Source organism: Hyperolius riggenbachi, chromosome 7, assembly GCF_040937935.1.
Source record: "Hyperolius riggenbachi isolate aHypRig1 chromosome 7, aHypRig1.pri, whole genome shotgun sequence".
NCBI classification, from domain to species: Eukaryota; Metazoa; Chordata; class Amphibia; order Anura; family Hyperoliidae; genus Hyperolius; species Hyperolius riggenbachi.
Genome location: NC_090652.1, coordinates 112,668,050 through 112,690,002, shown reverse-complemented (window position 1 = coordinate 112,690,002; position 21,953 = coordinate 112,668,050). Strand labels below are relative to the sequence as shown.

General features: G+C 41.2%; 1 protein-coding gene across 1 annotated transcript in view; it reads left to right on the top strand.

Moving 5' to 3' along the window:
• LOC137524539 (cytochrome P450 2W1-like) overlaps nucleotides 1–21,953 on the top strand; it is a 42,529-nt gene that overhangs the window by 16,806 nt on the left and 3,770 nt on the right. Inside the window, exons 5-7 of the mRNA XM_068244526.1 lie at nucleotides 1,270–1,443; nucleotides 13,855–14,002; nucleotides 16,285–16,469. Of these exons, the coding sequence (XP_068100627.1) occupies nucleotides 1,270–1,443; nucleotides 13,855–14,002; nucleotides 16,285–16,469 (507 nt within the window). The remainder of the gene's footprint in view (nucleotides 1–1,269; nucleotides 1,444–13,854; nucleotides 14,003–16,284; nucleotides 16,470–21,953) is intronic.

The following is a 21,953-nucleotide window of genomic DNA, read 5'->3' as shown; positions in this document are numbered from 1 at the left end:
GTGGTTAATTGGGGGAGTGCACAGTTTGAAGTAGCTGCAGGCACTTTTCCATAGCTAAATAGTGACTGAGACGGATTGCCATGCAGTAAGATTTTATGGTTTTATGTTTTTAGACCAACTATATTGTGTGAATGTTTATGTGCAGCGTGGTAGCTGGTGGTTACTGTCTTTAGCATTTGCATAGTGTGTGTACGCACTTTAACAGAGGGAACAGTATATCACATCTTCAGCATTCCCAATATCAACATTAGCATTCACCACCTCATAAAAGCTGAGCATGTTAGTCAAACAGGACCTGTCCTTAGTAAACCAATGTTGATGATGATTAGAAATTAGATTATTCTCTGCTATAAAGTCATGTATAACATCTCTCAGGAAACCCTCAAATAGTTTTCACACAACTGATGTTAAGCTTACAGGTCTATATATTCCTGAATCTGATTTTTTAGTGTTATCAGGGAGCACAAGTAAATCAGCTGCCTGAAAGGCTGGTCATGCTCCCCTACACAGAAGTAGTGCATTCTGGGATTGATTTCATGAAGTGGCACAAATTAAAAAAAAAAACAATCTGGGTGACGTGCACTCTGTGTTGTACAGCATTGTATGTGACACTGGTCCTTTAACAATTACCATTAAAAGGACAATTTTTTTTTCTGTATTGTACTGTCAGGTTTGATGGAGTTGAGTCCAACTGCTGTGAAGAAAATAGTTCCTTTTCATCTTTCCTGTCCTATTTCATCTATTTACCCCTCATCCAAAAAATAGAAATTAATTTACGACCTTCCAATATTTTCCATTGACTTCAACCTGACCCAGTCAAACCGAGTAGCTACTATTCAATTAGCTGAAATCTGATTACTGAACCAGCTGCTATTCGGTTTAATTGGCTCAGTTTCAAGTCCCCCTACGCTCACACACAGGGCCCTGACACACCAATGAGCGTTTTGCAGGGTGTTTTCATTTTTTAAATAACAACTCTATTGACTTACATTAAAATCAAGGTAAAATCGCAGCAAAATCGCAGCGGTTGCAATTTTTTTTACAAAATCACGATTGTAGCAATTTTGCAGCGATTTTACCACGATTTTAATGTAAGCCAATGGAGGCATTTTTAAAAAAATGAAAACAACCCACAGAATGCTCTTGGTGTGTCAGGGCCCACACACACACTTTTTTATCAGTTTCCGATACTGAGATAGCCACAAGCCTTTTTTACTCATTTAGTTAAAAAATAATAAATAGAAATTGTATTATCTATTTTTTTTACAGTATTTCAATGTGTTCCCTGTCTTAAAATACTTCCTAAAAACTCCCAAAATTGTTATAAAGAAAATCGATGAGTTAAATGTGATTTTGCAAGAGCTTTTTAAGCAAGCTCAGGAGGCTAAATGTGATGATTTCTTCAGAACCTACAGCGAGGCCTTCCTACAAAAACAAGAAAAGGTAAGAGCCATTTATGGTTACTAAAATGATGGAATTAAATGATTGATTGATTGAATGTTTAATTTTTTTAAAGAAGTAAATTGTAGCATTTTTTAAAACTTTTTTTTAGTTATCAGTGTTAGTACTATAATACAGTATACATTTTTTTTTCTTTTCTTAATCTGGAAAATTTTAAAGATCACATATGCAAATGCAATAGTTGTTTAGAGTGCCGAATGCTGGTCTAAGGCCTCTTGCACACTGCACGCGATTCCGATTCAGATTCCGCTTTTTAATCTGTTTTTACATCCGATTCAGATTCCGATTTGCAGTGTGCAGGGAGCAAACTGCAAATCGGAATCGGAATCGGATGTAAAAACTGATTAAAAAGCGGAATCTGAATCTGAATCGCTTGCAGTGTGCAAGAGGCCTAACTTATAAGCTTTGTAAGCACAAAAAAGAGGACATGAGATCCCAGATATTAGTTCCAAATTCTAGGGCACATCCTGACAGTGTGTCACGTGACGCCCTGTTGCCATGGAGTCACGATGCTGGAACCGGTGATCAGGTGAGTTTTTATGCACTCTTATTACCCGCTTGCCACTCTGGATGAAGGAGCTCAATACATCCCTCTGATATTTACAGCACACATTAGATTAACAGCTACCAGGCAATATTATCCTAGATGCCGTTAGTACCGAAACAACTAAAATATTTACTGTATTTTACATATTTCTAATTAAATAATTTTTTGTTTCAAATTTGTGCTTAACTTTTTCCCACTGATACCTGAAAAGTCTCAGCTGCTCAGGGAGTGCAGTGATTGGCCGCAATGACGAAACCTGGTCCCGCTGGTAAGACTATCAGCTCCAATCTCTTTGAAGCATTTTCATCTGCCCTGCCCCGCTCCTAGAGTGCATGATCCGAGCGCTGAACACCGCTGCAGCAGCTCCGATTGGCTGCGTCTGCAGAGCATAGTAGGACAGCCGGGCCCCCAAGCAACGGAAAGGTTGGTTGGTGGCTGGCAGGAGGGAGGAAGGGGGGAGGATGTGGGGACAGCCGATGGCCATGATCGGGGGACAGAGGAGGTCCTAAAGGAGGACACGAGGGGGCAGGAGGTCAAAAGGGGGGCAAAGGAGAACACATTTCATGTAGGGGGACACCTGGGACTTCTGCCGCTATTCAGACCATAAGACGCAGTGCGTCTTATGACCCGAAAAATACAGTATATACCAGTGATGGCTAACCTTGGCACTCCAGCTGTGACAAAACTACAAATCCCATCATGCCTCTGCCTCCCTGAGTTATGCCTAGAGCTGTCAGAGTATTGCAATGCCTTATGGGACTTGTAGTTCCACCACAGCTGGAGTGCAAAGGTTAGCCATCACTGGTATACACAGTCAATAGTGGCTAGGGAATTTAGTGTAAACAGAGAAAAGGGGAAGGTTCGTGTTAGGCAGAAGAACCATTGCGATAGGCAGAAAAGAGGAGTGATTACTGTAAGTAGAGGCACTCACTTCCTTACACAGTATTGAAAGAGATAATTATTTAAACAGCAACCAGCACAACTGCCATCTTCGTGTTTGCTATTTACCTGCATCAGTGTTTTACTTCAGCTAACATCTGGAAATATGCCTGAAGAAGAGGACTAGATCCCAGAAAGCTTGCATTATTTAACTTTATCCGTTAGCCATTAAAAGGTATTACTTTTAAGAGACTATGGCCTCAATTCACTAAGATTATGCTGGAAATAATAAGGCTAGAGAAAACTTGCCACCACACAGTGAGAGAGTTATCTTATCTCTCCATTCCTTAAGTTATCTCATCTGTAGTTAAGTTACCTCCTCTGTAGTTAAGTTACCTCTTCTGACTTTATTTTAAGTTACCTCTTCAGACTTTATTTTACGAACACTTTGCAACTCTGCTGCTACTTTGCTACTACCTTGTCATTTTGGCTGATGATTACTGATAAACTGAGGTGGTTAGAAGATATTGCTGAGATTTACTAAAGATCTAATGGATGCTGCAGAAGCCTGTTGTTTATGGTTAAGGGCTGCTATACCCTGCTGAACACTGAATAGTATTAGATATTGCTAATTGCTAATTGATTGCTGAAGCCTGCTATCTATTGTCAATGACTGCTGAAGCCTGCTGTCGGCGTTTAATCGCTGCTATTGAACAGTGCTGAAAATCAAATAATATTTATTATTGAATATTGTTGATACTTATATTTGTTAAAGACAGCTGCCTATTGTCAATAAATACTGAAGATTTTTGAAAAAAAAAACGGCAACCGCTGAATACTGTTGAATACTATTTCTTTGGCTCCGCTATCGCCGCTGAATACTACTGGATATTATCTGGATATTATCATATTGGTATATATTCACTGATATTTCCTAATATCGTTAATTATTACTGCTGCTACTGCAACCGCTGAACACTGTTGAATATTATCTGCCTGGCACCGCTGTCACTGCTGAATACTGCTGGATACTGTCATACTAGAGAGGGCATATATTCACTGATACTTTCCAAGATCATTAATTATTACTGCTGTTACTGCAACCGCTGAACACTGTTGAATATTATTTACCTGGCACCATTGACATTACTGGATAATATCATACTGGAGATGGCAGATATTCACTGATATTTTCCAATATCATTAATTATTACTACTGCAACCGCTGAATACTGTTGAATATTATTTGTCTGACATCACTGAATATTACTGGATAATATCATATTGGAGACGGCATAGATTCACTGATTCAAAATCATGAATTACTACTGCTGTTACTGCACCCGCTGAATACTGTTGAATATTATTTGTCTGGCACTGCTGTCACCGCTGAATACTGCTGGATACTATCATATTGGAGAGGGCATATAATCACTGATATTTTTTAAGATCATTACTACTGCTGTAACTGCAACCACTGAATACTGTTGAATATTATTAGTTGATCACCGTTGAATACTGCTGGATACTATCATACTGGAGACTGCATATATTTACAGATACCTTCCAATATCATTAATTATTACTGCTGTTACTGCAACGGCTGAATACTGTTGAATATTATTTGCCTGGCACCGCTATCACTGTTGAATACTGCTGGATACTATCATACTGGAGACGGCATATTTTCACTGATATTTTCCAAGGTCATTAATTACTACTGCTGAGCCTGTAACTGCAACCACTGAATACTGTTGAATATTATTAGTTGATCACTGTTGAATACTGCTGGATACTATCATACTGGAGACGGCATATATTTACTGATACCTTCCAATATCATTAATTATTACGGCTGTTACTGCAACGGCTGAATACTGTTGAATATTATTTGTCTGGCACCGCTATCACTGTTGAATACTGCTGGATACTATCATACTGGAGACGGCATATATTTACTGCTACCTTCCAATATCATTAATTATTACGGCTGTTACTGCAACGGCTGAATACTGTTGAATATTATTTGTCTGGCACCGCTGTCACTGTTGAATACTGCTGGATACTATCATACTGGAGACGGCATATATTCACTGATATTTCCCAATATCATTAATTACTATTGCTGTTACTGCACCCGCTGAATACTGTTGAATATTATTTGTCTGGCACCGCTGTCATCATTAAATACTACCGGATACTATCATACTGGAGAGGGCATATATTAATTGATACTTTCCAATATCATTAACTACTATTGCTGTAACTGCAACCACTGAATACTGTTGAATATTATTGATCGGGCACCACTGTCACCATTGAATACTGCTGGATACTATCATACTGGAGACGCATATATTCACTGATATTTCCCAATATCATTAATTACTACTGCTGTTACTGCAACCACTGAATTCTGCTGAATATTATTTGCAAATATGGCAGCTGACATTAGAAATAAAAAACATCTTCCATCCGCTGAAAAGGGCCTAAGTAATTTTGGATTTGTGCCGGAATCGCAACAAGATAAAGAGAAGTGTCCGGGGAACAGTCGGCAAACTTTGGGCACAGAGAAAAATAATGCTGCAGTTTTTTCCCCTGGAGGAGCAATTGCTCTGTCAGATATTTCACAGCATAAAAACAAAATCGCTGAACTGGTGAGGTCAGCAGAGAAACAAAGGAGGGGCAGCCTAGACTCAAGTTTCTCAAGGACTCTGGAAATCTCCAGATGGTCAAGTGAAGAACGCAGTACGGCTAAGTCTGTCGAAAATGAAACTCAGGAAATAGATCCAAATATAGCAAATCTTCTTGAAGGCTTCACTAAACGTATAGAATGCACGGTTGCAAAGTCGGTCCAAGAAGCAGTAAAAGAGGCAGTGGCAATGGAATTAAAACCAATTAAAGGGAACCAGAGAGGAACATAAGAAAAAAAAAGCAAAAGCTTTTATACATACCTGGGGCTTCTTCCAGCCCCATAAGCCTGGATCGCTCTCACGCCACCATCCTCCGCTTCCTGGATCGGCGGTACTGGGACCCGTCACTCCCGGCGGACGCGGCCAATTGTCCGCATCACAGGGACTCCCTCCATACCAGTACGCATGCGGCTGCGCAGTAAGCAGCCTCACGCGTACGTCTATGGAGGGAGCTCCGTGTGATGCGGACAATTGGCGGGACTCGGTACCGGCCGATCCAGGCAGCAAAGGACGGCGGCGTGGGAATAATCCAGGTGTATGGGGCTGGAGGAAGCCCCAGGTATGTATAGAATATTTTTCCTGGGGCCTCTGGTTCCCTTTAAAGAATCGATGACTATATTAAGCAAAAAAATGGAAGTTCTTGAAAGTCAAACTAAAGAAGTGAAGATGGTATCAGACGACCAGATAAAGCAGCTGAGAACTCATAAAGAGGCCTTGAGAGAACTGAGAAGCAGAACAGATGATCTGGAGAATAGAAGCAGAAGGGAGAACATTAAAATCCGAGGTATCCCCTCGAGCGTGGAGCAGAAGGACCTGGAGGGAGTGGTACAGAAGATCTTTGTGGAAATTCTGAAAAGTAAAGAGCCAACAGAACATATGATAGAACGGATACACAGAGTGGGTAAAGAAAAAATATTGAACGGAACAAAATATAAAGATGTACAGTGTAAACTTCACTCATTCAAACTCAAGGAAGAGATTCTCTATAAAACAAGAAGTAACTCAGACTTTGGAGATTGGAAATTAGAATTCTTCCAGGACCTGCCTGCCCGCACCATATGGAGAAGATGACTTCTCAGACCCGTCCTAGAAATGATTAAAAAAAAAGGAGGAGTATACAAATGGGGTTTTCCCATGGCGCTGATAGCAACCATAAATAATAAGTAACTTTAAAAGACGGAGAGCCTTTGGAAAGATTTCTTAATAAACTAGAGCTACAAAAAATTGAAATAGAAGGATGGGAAGAGGCTTGAATACTTGAAAATCAGTTCTGAAGGAAGAAGATAGTACCCCCCCCCCCCCCCCCCCCCCCCCGCCTGAAGTTTCTGGATAGATATCCTTATGGTGGATTGAAGACAGTGGAGATATCACCAGAAAAGTTCCCAGAACGGATGAGTATTAGTTCTCATCCATTGGAACTTGGTTCAAAAGTAGTGTGTAGTATGTTTGTGGATGTGGGTATGTATGCGGGAAACAGGGAAAAAGGAACACTTCTCAGATATGGATTGACGCTTAGGATCTATTGGTGCTGTCAGGTCTTGTCACATAATAAAGGGGTGGGTGGCGTAGGTCTTTCTTCTCTTGTCTTTTTTATTTTTAGCATATTGAAGTTAATAAAATGGAATCTTTAAAAATTTTGACAATTAATGTTAATGGAGCAAATGTGTGAACTAAAAGGAATAGAATTATTACAGACTTAGTAAGAAATAAAATAGACATTGCTCTAATTCAAGAAATGCATTTTCAAACGGGGAAACTACCAAAAATTGTAGATAAAAGATATGAGTGGATTTGTAATAACAACAAATTTAAGAAAACTTGTGGGGTAGCAATCCTGGTAAATACAAAGATCCCCATAAAGGTAGAAAAAGTTCTAATGGACGATTTGGCGCAAGAAATAATAATAATTGGTAAACTGGAGGGTCTATGGATAACAATTGCTAATGTTTACACGCCGAATAATAAACAGGAAGACTTTGCTTTATTATTTATAGAAAAGGTAATGGGAGTAGCTAGGGGTAAAATAATTATCGGCGGGGACTTAAACCTAACCATAGACCCATTTTGGAACTCATCTAGAGGGACAAGTCAGTTAACAAGACAACCTTGTGCCCGACTGAATACCCTGATAAATAATTTTTCTCTTGTAGATATCTGGAGATTAAAACATATTGGGGAAAGAGACTACACCTACTTCTCCAAAGTATATAAATCTTACTCAAGGATTGATTATCTTTTTCTTCCTAGGTCACAAATAGACTTAGTGGAAGAGGTGAAAATAGGACATTTTACATATTCAGACCACGCTCCAGTTATCACGTCAATAAAAATATCAGAAGGAGGCCTTAGTAAAAGAGGGTGGAGAGTAAATACTGACCTATTAAAAGATGAAACAGTGAAGTTAGAAATTGCCGAGAAAATAAAGGAATTTGTGCACTTTAATATGACAAATGAAATCAAACCCCATGTGGTGTGGGACTCATTTAAATGTGTGATTTGGGGTGTTTTGATGGAACTATCTGCAAGGACCAAGAAAATTTAAGAAGGGAAAATTAATATGCTATTAGAGGAATTACATAGTGCGGAGCAAAAACACAAGGAACAACTGGATAGCATAACATTAGCTAATCTGATTAGCATAAGAGCGGATCTGAACGAGCTCCTCAATGAGCAATGTGGAACAGAATTAAATGAGAAGCGAAACAAGATTTAACAAGGGGGTAAAAAGGCAGGCAAAATCTTAGCCGATATCCTTAAAGAGAGTCTGAAGCGAGAATAAATCTCGCTTCAGACCTCATAGATAGCAGGGGCACATGTGCCCCTGCTAAACCGACGCTATCCCGCGGCTTAACGGGGGTCCCTTCACCCCCAAATCCCCTCGTTTCAGCGGGGGAGCGCTTCCTGGTTGGGGCAGGGCTAACCGCCGCAGCCCTGCCCCACGCGCGTCTGTCAGCGCGTATCTCGCCTCTCCCCCGCCCCTCTCAGTCTTCCTTCACTGAGAGGGGCGGGGGAGAGGCGGCGATGCGCCGCTGATAGACGCGACTGGAGGCAGGGCTGCAGCCGTTAGCCCTGCCTCCAGGAGCGACCAAGTCTGCGACCAAGTGTCGCAGTGGGGGGTTTGGGGGTGAAGGGACCCCCGTTTAGCGGCGCGATAGCGGCGGTTTAGAAGGGGCACACGTGCCCCTGCTAACTATGAGCTCTGAAGCGAGATTTATTCTCGCTTCAGAGTCTCTTTAAAGGGAAAAAGAAAAGCAAGGTCATAAATAAGATCACAGAGGAGGAGGGAATAGAGAAAAGTTCAAATAAGGAGATGGGCAAAGCTTTCACTAATGTTTATACTAAACTATATAATCTTGAGGAACCTATAAAGGACTCATCAATTTTTATTAAAAATGTTAAGACTGGGGAACTAACACTGGAAGAAAGAATAGAATTGGATAAACCTGTAAATAAGGAAGAGGTGGAAGAAGCAATTAATAAATGTAAACTTGGCAAAAGCCCCGGCCCTGATGGGTTCAGTGCGGAATTTTATAAAACATTTGTAAAGGAAATAGTAGAGCTCTTCTGTTGGATGCTAAACTCGACGGAAGAGCTTACCTTCTCGAGTACAAATAATAGTGCACTAATAACCCTGATCCCTAAAGAGACCTCAGAAATATCCAGATGTACAGACTTTAGACCAATCTCGTTAATAAATACTGATATAAAAATTTACGCAATGATCTTAGCAAGTAGATTAGAGAAAATCACTGATAAATTACTAAGCAGCTCACAGTGTGGATTTAGGAAGAATAAACAACTCAAAGACAATATATATACCGCAATTAATATTAATGAGAAATGTAAAAAGGATAAGATAGAGGCTATATTAGTAACACTAGACGCAGAAAAAGCGTTTGATAGAATCTCGAGATCTTTTCTTTTTGACATTCTGCAGAAATTTGAATTAGGTAAGGCGCTAATCAAAAGAATTAAAAAACTATATGCTAATCAAATAGCTCAAGTAGTAGTAAATGGCACATTACATGAAAGATTCAGTATCACAAACGGGGTTAGACAGGGTTACCCACTGTCACCAATTCTTTTTAACCTATGCATGGAAGCGTTACTATCAACAATTCAAGCAGACAATGAAATTCGGGGTATTCAGTCGGGCCAATTACATATTAAGGCACTTGCGTACGCTGATGATGTATTACTGATCCTTAGTAACCCAAATAGATCTTTACAAAGATGCGGAAAAGTGTTGGAAGACTTCAGACTTTGTTCAAATTTTAAGATAAATGAGAAAAAAAATCAATATTCTAGACCTAGGCTGCACACTAAGGATAAAGAAGGAGATTGAGAAAGAAATACATTACACATGGAAAAATGAAGTCAAATACTTGGGAATAACATTATGTAACAGGTTAGATAACCTTCTTGCCGCTAACTATAAACCCCTGCTGACTGATATAAAGAGGAAGTTGAGGGATTGGAAGAGACCCTGTTTTAATGTATTGGGGCGCACCGCAATCATTAAAATGATGATATTACCTAAGATCCTGTTTATAATGCAATGCATTCCAATAATTTACCGGGCTCATGGTTTAAGTCCTGGCATAACATCTTTCAGGACTTCATATGGGCTAATAGTAAGAGAAAGAGAAAGTATAGTATGATCAGTAAGAAAAAAAGAGGATGGGGGCCTGGCAGCACCAAACCTCCTGTGGTATTATAGAAGCATCCATCTTACAAGAGTAACTTCATGGAGATTAGAGGACGGCAGGACAGATTCCAATTTACTGCGGAGTAGCTTTTGCAAAAATATTCTCATGGATTCCGGAAAATATTAAAGAATTAATTAAAACAACAACAAACATATTAATCAAACCAACATTAAATATACTCCTGGGACGATAGAAACATGCGATAAATCAACGGGCATATCACCTTTGATATCTCTCAAAGACAATAAGGAATTCCTTCCTGCTTGCAATCTAAACTGGTTTAAAGAGAACCCGAGGTGTGTTTAAAGAATGTTATCTGCATACAGAGGCTGGATCTGCCTATACAGCCCAGCCTCTGTTGCTATCCCAAACCCCACTAAGGTCCCCCTGCACTCTGCAATCCCTCATAAATCACAGCCATGCTGTGAGGCTGTGTTTACATCTGTAGTGTCAGTCTCAGCTGCTTCCCCGCCTCCTGCATAGCTCCGGTCCCTGCCCCCATCCCTTCCCTCCAATCAGCAGGGAGGGAAGGGATGCAGGCGGGCACTGGAGTTCTGCAGGAGGCGGGGAGAGCAGCAGACTGACACTATAGAGATAAACACAGCCAGCTCTGACAAGCTGTTTGTCAGCAGCGTGGCTGTGAATTATGAGGGATTGCAGAGTGCAGGGGGACCTTAGGGGGGTTTGGGATAGCAACAGAGGCTGGGCTGTATAGGCAGATCCAGCCTCTGTATGCAGATAATATTCTTCAAACCCACCTCGGGTACTCTTTAATAAGAATAAGATCGCTTACGATACTAGAATCATAGATATTGTGGGTAACAAAGAATTAAAAATTGCCGGTCTAAATTGTGAGCAGGCAGGGAAAGGATATTGGTGGCTAAATCAGGTGAATAGTTATCTTGGCAGACTGGAATCAACGGGTAAAAAAATTAAGGAAAAATTAAATATACTAGAGAAAAATATCTACTCTAGAAGGTGCCAGAAAGGTATGATCTCCATCTATTATGACTTTTATGCTGGCCTGCTGAATCCTGGATTACCTACGTTCTGTGGTAGCTGGGAGGGAGACTAGGAGAGAGACTGTACGCAAAAATGGCGCAGTATTTGGCAAAAAATGAATGCAATTCATGATACAAGTTTACTATCACTACAATACAAACTCTTAAATAGATGGTATATGACATCAAAAAGGTTAAACAAAATCTCTAAGCGAAATAGCGATAGGTGTGGAAGATGCAACAAGGATTTAGGGGACGAAATCCATATTTGGTGGGGGTGCCCAAGGATCCAAGAATTTTGGGAAAGGATAGAGCTCTTCGTGAGAGGTAAATCTGTAACAAATGATGAGTTTAAGAGGAAAAGAATATTGACAGCAGAAGGGGTGATCTTTAGTATCGCTAATACAGATGATAATAGAGTTACTAGATTCCTAAAAGAAATGGGAACTCTAGTTGCAAAGGCGCTCATTACCAAATACCGGAAAGGAGGTCAGATCCCTACTTTGGAGGAATGGTGTAACTACATGAATAATACACTGAGAAGGCAGGAAGAAGAGAAATTAGGAGAGGGTGTTAGAGTAGAGGAATTTAGAGAGACCTGGGAAAAAATATTGCATGAATGGAGAAATGACAAGGAATAGAGCTCAAATAAAGATAGGCGTTTTAATTACCCTAAGATTCTCTCTCCAGGCCTCCACACAGCAAACAGGGTGGGCGATATTGGGAGTAACAGGCAGACTGCAGTGGGTAGTACGCGGCAGCATGAAACTATGGAGGATGTGTTCTGGGGTTCCCTGTTTACAATGGGGTGGGGGAGGGGGGAAGTGAGATTGTCGGGATGAGTCTGGTCAATTAATGAATGGATGGATGGATGGATGCTTGAAGTGGGAGTTTGATTGGAGGAAGTGGCTGCGTCCCATGAGACAGTATCTCATGAGAGAGATGGCGTCCCATGAGACGGTATCGCATGAGAGAGATACATGGGTATCTGCGCATTTAATTGCATGATTTTAGAAGAACATAAGGGTTTGTGCGCAGATTCACTTTTTCACCCGAGACCCTCTTTATGAGAAGAACCCTCACCTCCAATTTGGGACATTACTTGGGTATTCTATTGTAGAAAGGTTGTTAGGTGGGGGTGGAGTTGTTAGGTGGGGCGAAGATTGAAATCTAGACTTGGGTTGAGGTACAAGTGGATTAGTTGAGAAGTTTGGGGAGAACTCGGGCGAGGAAGGGTACTGCGTAGGGGCCAAGGGGAGAAAAATTTGGATTGGGGGCAGAATGTATAATTTATAATCTGTATTTAGAGTATATAAATTACCTATTTGTAGATATTTGGTCTGGCTTTATTTCCCTTATTGATGCTTTAACTACAAGAATTAATAATAATAAAAGGAAAGAAAATAAATAAGGAAAATCGAACGATGATGCGAACCATACCCAATGATGGGAGTGCTTCAATGAAGCTAATTTTTCTCTTGGGTACAGTACCGTGGGTACGCTGAGTTTGAGAAAAAAAAATAGTTACCTCTTCTGCAGTTATTTTCACACGCAGTTAATTAACAGCCTGTCTTTAACTTAAAGGGAAACTTAAGTCAAACAAAAAAAAATGAGTTTTACTCACCTGGGGCTTCCAATAGCCCGCTGCAGCTGTCCGGTGCCCTCACCATCTCCTTCCGATCCTCCTGGCCCCGCCGGCAGCCACTTCCTGTTTCGGTGACAGGAGCTGACAGGCTGGGGACGCCAGTGATTCTTCGCGTTCCTGGCCACAATAGCGCCATCTATCCTGCTATAGCATATATCATATACCATATAGCAGCATAGAAGGTGCTAATGTGTCTGGGAATGTGAAGAATCACTCGCATCCCTAGCCTGTCAGCTCCTGTCACCGAAACAGGAAGTGGCTGCTGGCGGGACCAGGGGGATCTGAGGGAGACGGCAAGGGCACCGTACAGCTGCAGGGGGCTATTGGAAGCCATAGGTGAGTAAAACTCATTTTTTTTGTTTGACTTAAGTGTCCCTTTAAAGAGAAACTCCAACCTAGAATTGAACTTTATCCCAATCAATAGCTGATACCCCCTTTTACATGAGAAATATAATGATTTTCACAAACAGACCATCAGGGGGCGCTGTGTGACTGATTTTGTGCTGAAACCCCTCCCACAAGAAGCTCTGAATACCGCGGTACTCTGGGCAAACTGCCACAATGTAACAATGTTCACAGACAGGAAATGGCTGTTTACAGCTGTCTGTAACAGCCAAAACAGCTAGGAGCAGCTACATAACCTGCCCACAGTAACAATGTCACCATGTAATACATGTCAGAATGTGAATCTGGGAGAGGAAAGATTTTACAATGGGCAAACACTGACTAAATCATTTATACATAATTATGGTAAAAAATGAAGTATTTATATAATCATTGTAAAAATTAAGCACTTTTTTAATTACATTATTTTCACTGGAGTTCCTTTTTAAGATGTTATATTTGCACTAGCACTATCAAAAAACATGTAATGTTCTTCTTTTGCATTGTTCCTCTGGATTTCTATCTGCACTACAAGGAGAAAGAATATGATGAAAAAGACAAAATCTATACAGAGAAGAACCTCCTGGCTTCCACATTTGATCTTATTCTTGGTGGTACAGAAACAACTACCTTAACATTACAATGGGCCATCCTGATGATGATGAAATACCCAGATATACAAAGTAAGGATGGTAGCTGGTTAGTCATTGGCCTCTATTCACTAAGATCATGCTGGAGATAATAAGGCAAGAGAAAACTTGCCACCACACAGTGAGAGAGTTATCTTATCTCTTTATTCCTTAAGTTACCTCCTCTGTAGTTAAGTTACGTCCTCTGTAGTTATTTTCACACGCAGTTAATTAACAGCCTGTCTTTAACTTTAGAATTCTGGAGTTATTTTAAGGATTAAAGAGTTAACTTAAAGACAGAAGCGTTAACTTTAGGTTTGCCTGAGGTAAAATGTTTCCTGAATACTACATGCTCCATCACCATGGTGATAACTCTAGAAACGTTATTAAAGACAGGCAGGGGCATAACAATAGACCCTGCAAGGGATGCCTCTGCAGGGGGGCCCAGACGCCACAGGGGGCCCGTGGGGGGAAAAGTTTGAGAGGCTGACAGTTAAAAAAACGTATTCTGCTCTCGCACCATTGTTATATTGACTGCATGTGTCCACCACACAGATAAGGACTCATACACACTTTGGAATTTGTACACTGTCCCTGCTCCCTAGGGTTCGTAAAAAAAACATCTGTCTCTCACTGCTGCAAAGTTCTGATGACTTCATGTACAACCTTACAAACAAAGGAGTCACATTTTGAAAAAAACGTTGTAGACTTTCCCTTTTCAGCAAAGGATTCCTAGATTCTTATCACACATACAGGCTAATGACCTTATGGCCCTGATTACTTTTACAACTCAGTGGAGTGGAGATTGATGTCTTACTGTTGCTGCTTCATTGAGAGCTTGTTGTCTCAATGAAGTCCAAGATCTTGTAATAACAGTATCAATCAGTGACATTCTGAATGTTTTGCCAAAGTTACAGTGAATACTATATCTTATGTTCAGCATGCCATTGTTGTTCCTCCGTATAGCATGTGCTCTCATGTAGTAAAATAATACAGCTGTGTGTGTATGTATGTACTGGGAGCAGAGCTGCGACTAGGGACTTGTCGGCTGCAAGGGGCTGGAGGAAGCCTCGGGTAAGTAGATCTGGGGGTAGCATAGATTGCCTGACGTTTCCTTTAAGTCTAAGTGTTTTTATCTGCATGGGGAAAACACATTGGTCCTCAGTTTTCCTGTGCAGAAAGCGAGGGAGGTGGGGGGCCCCATCCAAAGTTTCTCAGGGGGGCCCAGTGATGTCTAGTTACGTCCCTGAAGACAGAAGATAAGCTTAGTGAATTGAGGTCATATAATATAGCATTGTGGAATTAATCTTTCTCAAATCATCCTATTTTTCCAGTCATGATTTAGGCTCCCTGCACACTGGAAATCCATTTTCTGATTCTGATTCCGTTTCCGATTTTAAATTTCGATTTTCCCTGAATACATTCAACAGAAAAAACGGATCAAAAATTGCAGCATGCAGTAAAGAATAAAAATCTGAATCTGAATCGGAGGTAAAAACTGATTAAAAAGCGGAATCGGAAATGCATGAAGTGTGCAAGAGGCCTAAATAAGTGCCTCCCAAAATAGTAGGTGTTGTTTTGGCCAAACTTGTCATTGGTCGTGGGTCATGGACCATGGTGACCACACTTGTCATATAACTCCTGGCAGATGGCACAGTGGTCGTGGGGTCATCAATGTGTAAGAGCAGTGTTCTCCCCAGAAATTTTTTCCAGCCGGGTGGCATGAAATATTAGACGGGTGGCATGAAAAAGTAGCCGGGTGGGGCGATATGAAAGAATGCAGGGCCGGTGCTTCTCTGCACAATTCTGCTTACAGGATAGGAGGTGGTGAGCCAATGACAGCCAGGTGCTCATCAAAACTAGCCGGGAAGTAGGTTGAAACTCCATATTAACTGGGGGGGGGGGGGAATCAACCAATAAGTTACTTACTAATTACTAATTTAGCTTACCTATCCTGTTGTTCTTAGTGTTCCCTGTCAGATTTAGTAGAAATGTGATATGAAAAAAAGGAGGGAATTCAATTACCTTACCCGGTCATAGTGTCCTTATCTTATCAAAATAGGAAATGTAGCTGGACAAAAACTTTCCACAAAGGGATCTGTATACCAAGTTTGATTGAAAATGGTGTAGGCATCTTTGAGTGATCGCGGCACATACATTTGTACACACACACAAACATCTCATTTTATATATCTATATAATCTATCTATCTATCTATCTATCTATCTATCTATCTATCTATCTATCTATATATATATATATTGAAATTACATTAAATTCAATCAAAAGGCACAATATTTTAATTTAAAAAACGTTCTTTACCATTTTTGCTTTAGAAAAAGTTCATGATGAAATTGAACATGTGATTGGACTGGAGCGCCCACCAAGATGGGAAGATCAAAAAGTGCTGCCCTACTGTCTGGCAGTGGTCCATGAAACTCAACGCTTTGGTAACATCCTCCAGTACCTGTCACATTCCACCCCCACAGATGTCTGCTTCAGAGGATACACTATACCTAAGGTGTGAAGGCAACCTTCATTATTGAGGAGAGTGCAGGGATATAGAGGGTGGGTGGGAGGGGGCATGGTCCTCCTCTCCAGCGCCTGCAGAGGAATGTTTCTGTTTTGTTTACACACTGAGGAGGGAGCAGAGTAATGTACCAGCGGCAGAGAAAAACGCAGCAAAACCGAAGCTCTGACGATCTCAAGATCGTCCTGTACACACTGCTGCGCTTGCGTTGCGTTTTTAAAAACGCATGCGTTTTTAAAAACGCAAGGTCTTTTGAAAAAGAATGAAAATCGTGATGACTTGTACACACTGGTGCGATGCGTTTTTAGAAAAACGCAAACGCAGTGCCTGCTGCACTTTTTTAAGCGCAGTGCATGAAAAACGCATTAAAAACGCATGCGCTTGCGTTTTTGCCTGCGTTTTTCAGAAGTCAGTATCCCAGAAGACTCTGCAATCTCCTGATTCCTGTTGAAATGTAAACTAGAAAAAAAACAAAGGATTCTTTAGCCAATCAGCAATTACAAGAAAAACGCAAACGCACAAAAAACGCAGACAAAAGCGCATGCGTTTTTAAAACTACATGCACTTTAAAAACGCATGCGCTTGCGATTTTGCTTGCATTTTTCAGTGTGTACAGGCCCTTACCCTTGATCACGATTTTCGGTTTAAAACCGAAAATCGTTCAGCCCTATGAAAAAGTGTTTAACCTATTTTGGTTCCTGGACGTAGTTTCTACGTCCAGGAACCATGCGCGCTACCGCGCGCTCCCGCGGCCTATCGTGCGCATGCACGCGCACTCCCGGCCGCGGATTCGGTAGCCAAGGAATCAATGTATCGGGCTATGGAGCCCGATCACTGATTCCTCTCCCCCGCTGAAAAAGCGACAGCTTCTCTCGGAAGCTGGGCTTTTTCTGGCCGTCTCCTTCCCGATGCGTCACTCTAAGCGCGTGCTACGCTTAGAGTGACGTCATGTAAACAAACTCATGGCCGCCATCTTGTGGCCAAAAAGTAATACTACACCTGAAAAAAAAAAAAAGAATTAACACACATTTACATTATAAATCTATTGTTTACCTCCCACCCTCCCAAAAGTACCCAAATAAAATGTTTAGTATATATAAAAAAAACCATTACAATTAAAAAAAAAAAAAAACATGTAAATATTTACCTAAGGGTCTAAACTTTTTAAATATCAATGTAAAGATGAAATATTTCTATATTTTTTTTATTTTAAACTTGTTAATAGTGATAGATGCAAAATGGAAAAAATGCACCTTTATTTCCAAATAAAATATTGTCGCCATACATTGTGATAGGGACATAATTTTAACGGTGTAATAACCGGGACATATGGGCATATACAATACGTGAGTTTTAATTATGGAGGCATGTATTATTTTAAAACTATAATGGCTGAAAACTGAGAAATAATGAATTTTTCCATTTTTTTCTTATTCTTCCTGTTAAAATGCGTTTACAGTAAAGTGGCTCTTAGCAAAATGTACCCCCCAAAGAAAGCCTAATTGGTGGCGGAAAAAACAAGATATAGATAAGTTCATTGTGATAAGTAGTGATAAAGTTATAGGCTAATGAATGGGAGGTGAACATTTCTCTCGTGAAAACCACGGAATCTGAATGGGTTAAAAAAAAAAAATTAAAGTCCAGCAAGCACAGCCCTTAAAGAGACTCCGTAACAAAAAATTGCATCCTGTTTTTTATCATCCTACAAGTTCCAAAAGCTATTCTAATGTGTTCTGGCTTACTGCAGCACGTTCTACTATCACCATCTCTGTAATAAATCAACTTATCTCTCTCTTGTCAGACTTGTCAGCCTGTGTCTGGAAGGCTGCCAAGTTCTTCAGTGTTGTGGTTCTGTGATACATCTCCCCCCTCCAGGCCCCTCTCTGCACACTGCCTGTGTGTTATTTAGATTAGAGCAGCTTCTCTCTGCTCTATTATCTTTTACAACCTGGTTAAATCCTCCTCTGAGCTGGCTGGGCTTCCACATACTGATGAATTACATACAGGCAGAGCTGTCTGCACTCTGCAGGAAGAAACAGCCTGACACTTCAGTGGAAGATAGCTGCAGGGGGAAAGAAACACACAAATGATCTCTTGGGATTCAAAAGGAAGGCTGTATACAGCCTGCTTGTGTATGGATGTATTTTCTATGTGTGGACATGCTGTACATCAACCTACTTCCTGTTTTGGTGGCCATTTTGTTTGTTTATAAACAAACTTTTTAAAACTGGTTTTTCACCACTTTTAATGCGGCGAGGAGTGGCGAAATTGTGACAGAGGGTAATAGGAGATGTCCCCTAACGCACTGGTATGTTTACTTTTGTGCGATTTTAACAATACAGATTCTCTTTAAGCCTCCAGACTTCATTAAAGTCAATGGGATGCGGAATATATCACCTACTATCTGTAGGTGATACAAAATCGGTAAATAACGACGAAATGATGCGCCTGAACATTTTTGAGAATTGATTTTTTTATTGCGGAAAATACCGACTTTTGCGGAAATTTTTCCGCATGAATCCCGCACTTTTACCGCACTTTTTCCGCATGCGGAAAAAACATACGGAACATTTTGAGAATGTCAACTTGACGGTGTTTTGGTCGCAAACTTCCCGCATGTACTTTACCGCATACATTTACCCAATGGGCTCTATTCACAAAACCATGTGCAGCAATGTTTTTTTGGTCGTAAACTTACCGCCTGCATAAAACACCGAAAAATTTCCACATTCACTAAAAATGTTCCGCATGTTTCCCGCATGCAGGAACAATGCGTAAAAAAATTTGGGAAACATGCGTAATTACATAGTAAACATGCGGAAACCATGTGGAAAAAAAGTTGCATAAAAAAACTTGTCCAAAAAAAAAAATTAAAGTCCAGCAAACACAGCACTCAAGGCTCCAGACTCCATTTAAGTCAATGGGAAGCGAAATATATCACCAAGTACTAGTAGGTGATAAAAATTCGGTAGTTAAGTCAGAAATAAGGCGCCTCTTTTTTTTTTGTGAATTTGGATTTTTTTGCGGAAACTACCGACTTTTGCGGACTTTTACCGCATTTTTTACGCATGCGGGTAATTAATGCGTAAAATTTTACGCATGTGGTAAATTTCATGCGTAAACAGTTGTGAATGTCAAGATGTTTTTTTTTTCAGTCGGGAATTTACCACAAGTGCATTTCCGCATGCGGAAAATCATTGAGAATAGAGCCCAATGAGCACAGAAGCAGATGGGGGATTATTGTTAGTATTTCCCTAGTATTAAAGAGAATAAAACAAGGTACATTGGTTCTTATCCATCCACCTGGTCCTCTTACCAAACCAACTTAATTTACAAATTCTGTTAACCCCAATGTAGCCCGTCCACAGCAAACATGCACATTCACTGGTTGGTGGAGTAACACATAAAACCAGGACATATACTTTTAGGATAATTTTATTTTTTTATTACACAATAATAATAAACCTAGCTGAAAAAGATAAGATACTTTTTAATGAAAAATCCACGTTGAGACCATGCGGACTCACCAAACCTAGTCGGTAAATCCATATGACCTCTCACTGTAGGAACATCTTTTCAGGGGGATTAGTTCTAAAAGATGAGCTGATTGAGTCTATGGATAGAGCTCCGAGGCCTATTGTAGACCTGTGATGGCTCTCTGTCGTCTGTTCTTCACTCATAATATTACGTACGTGTTCCATTACCTAACCTTAAATGGTCAGGTATTCATTCTGACATAAAATAAGCCACAAGAACAGATCAATAGAGATGTCCCGAACAGTTCACCCGCTAGCAGTTTTTTTAGCGAACATCGGCTGTTCGCATTCACGGCGAACAACAAATATTTGGCGTGTTCGATTTGCCCCCTATACATTATCATTCAGCTAAACTTTGACCCCTTATTTCACAGTCAGCAGACACATGGCAGCCAATCAGCTAGCACCCAGGCCCAGCCCGCTCATGAGGCGGGGTGAAACATTTGCCTCAGGCGGCAGATCTGGGGGGGCGGCACCCGCCTGTCTGTGGAGAAAGGGGGTATTGGGCCTAGCGGTGGGGAGGGGGGTCGGACCCCCCCTCCCTCGCCTGGGTCCCCTGATCTGCGCTCCTCCTCCAGCGTTAAGTAACCAGCTGCGTGCATAAAGATGAAGAGGCAACGGGCAGGGGAATCACTCACCTCTTCCGCGTTCCATCGTGTGCTCCACTGACGTCACTTCTGGCAACGCCGCACACTGTATTGTAAGTGGACGGCCTTGCAAGAAGTGACGTCGGTGGAGCGCACGATGGAACGCGGAAGAGGTGAGTGATTCCCCCGCCCGTTGCCTCTTTATCTTTATGCACGCAGCTGGTTACTTAACGCTGGAGGAGGAGCGCAGATCGGGGGACCCAGGCGAGGGAGGGGGGGGTCCGACCTATGCTGGCTGCTGACTGTTAGTGAGAGCTTGTCCCCTGATGGTGACGGTAGTAACGACCCTCAAAAACAAAGTCGTTATTGAGAAGAACAAATGCCATCAGGTCAACCAGGTAAAAAATAGATTTTCTGTTTCCTAGGTAGCTGTTCACAATAGCTGGGTAGTCCAGCAGTGGCCTGGGTAAAAGACTCTGCACTAGTCCAGCTGTGATGTAATGAAATACACAAGCCCTGTTAGACCTCGTTGAAGGATGAGGTGTTTAATTTATGCAATAGTCCTTAAGTGAAAGTATGATTTTACAACAAAAGAAAGCTCATTTTTGAAGTTTAATTCCCCATTAATTACCATATTAACAAGCAGAACGCATGACTGAACATATGTCTGCACCACTACCCACGGTGAAGATGATAAGGAGTGGAGCTGTTTTGTTGCCAGGCGCTAATCTTCACTGTCAAGAACTTCAGTTTTGCTTGCATCTATTTTTAGCTGGTTGTCATTTGGCTACAATTTGCTGACCAATCAATTAAAACCGGGGGGGGGGGGGGGGTCATCTCTGATGAAGCAGGGCTAGTCCCTGCGAAACAGCTGTCAGCACTGCTGTAAGCTTTTTTGTGTCTACCCAGCCACGATAAGGGGTATTATTCTCTTTGATTGAAACTGTGGACTACTATTGGAGCACACTGCAGGTAAGCCCAGTGTGGCAGGATCCATCCCTGCTGCATTTTGTGCCAGTGCTTTCCTTTCTCCACAATTACATTCACACACAGTGGTGAACCATTTTCTGCAATGGACAAATAGACAGGACAAAGGATTCTATCTTAATTATGTATGAACGTCTGTTGAGTCCATTGGGGTGACGAAACTCAAAGTCCTGACATAAACTTTACTGTCCCCCACACGGACCACGTATATGTCATAAATGGCCATGCTAATGATGATGTGTCCTTTACAACGGACACCAATAGATGTGGACAAACGCAGCGGATCGTACATTGGAGCCGTTGTGAATGCTGACGTTGTGGCTGTGGTAAAGTGAGATCCATTTTCTAGATGCTTCTTCTCCAGC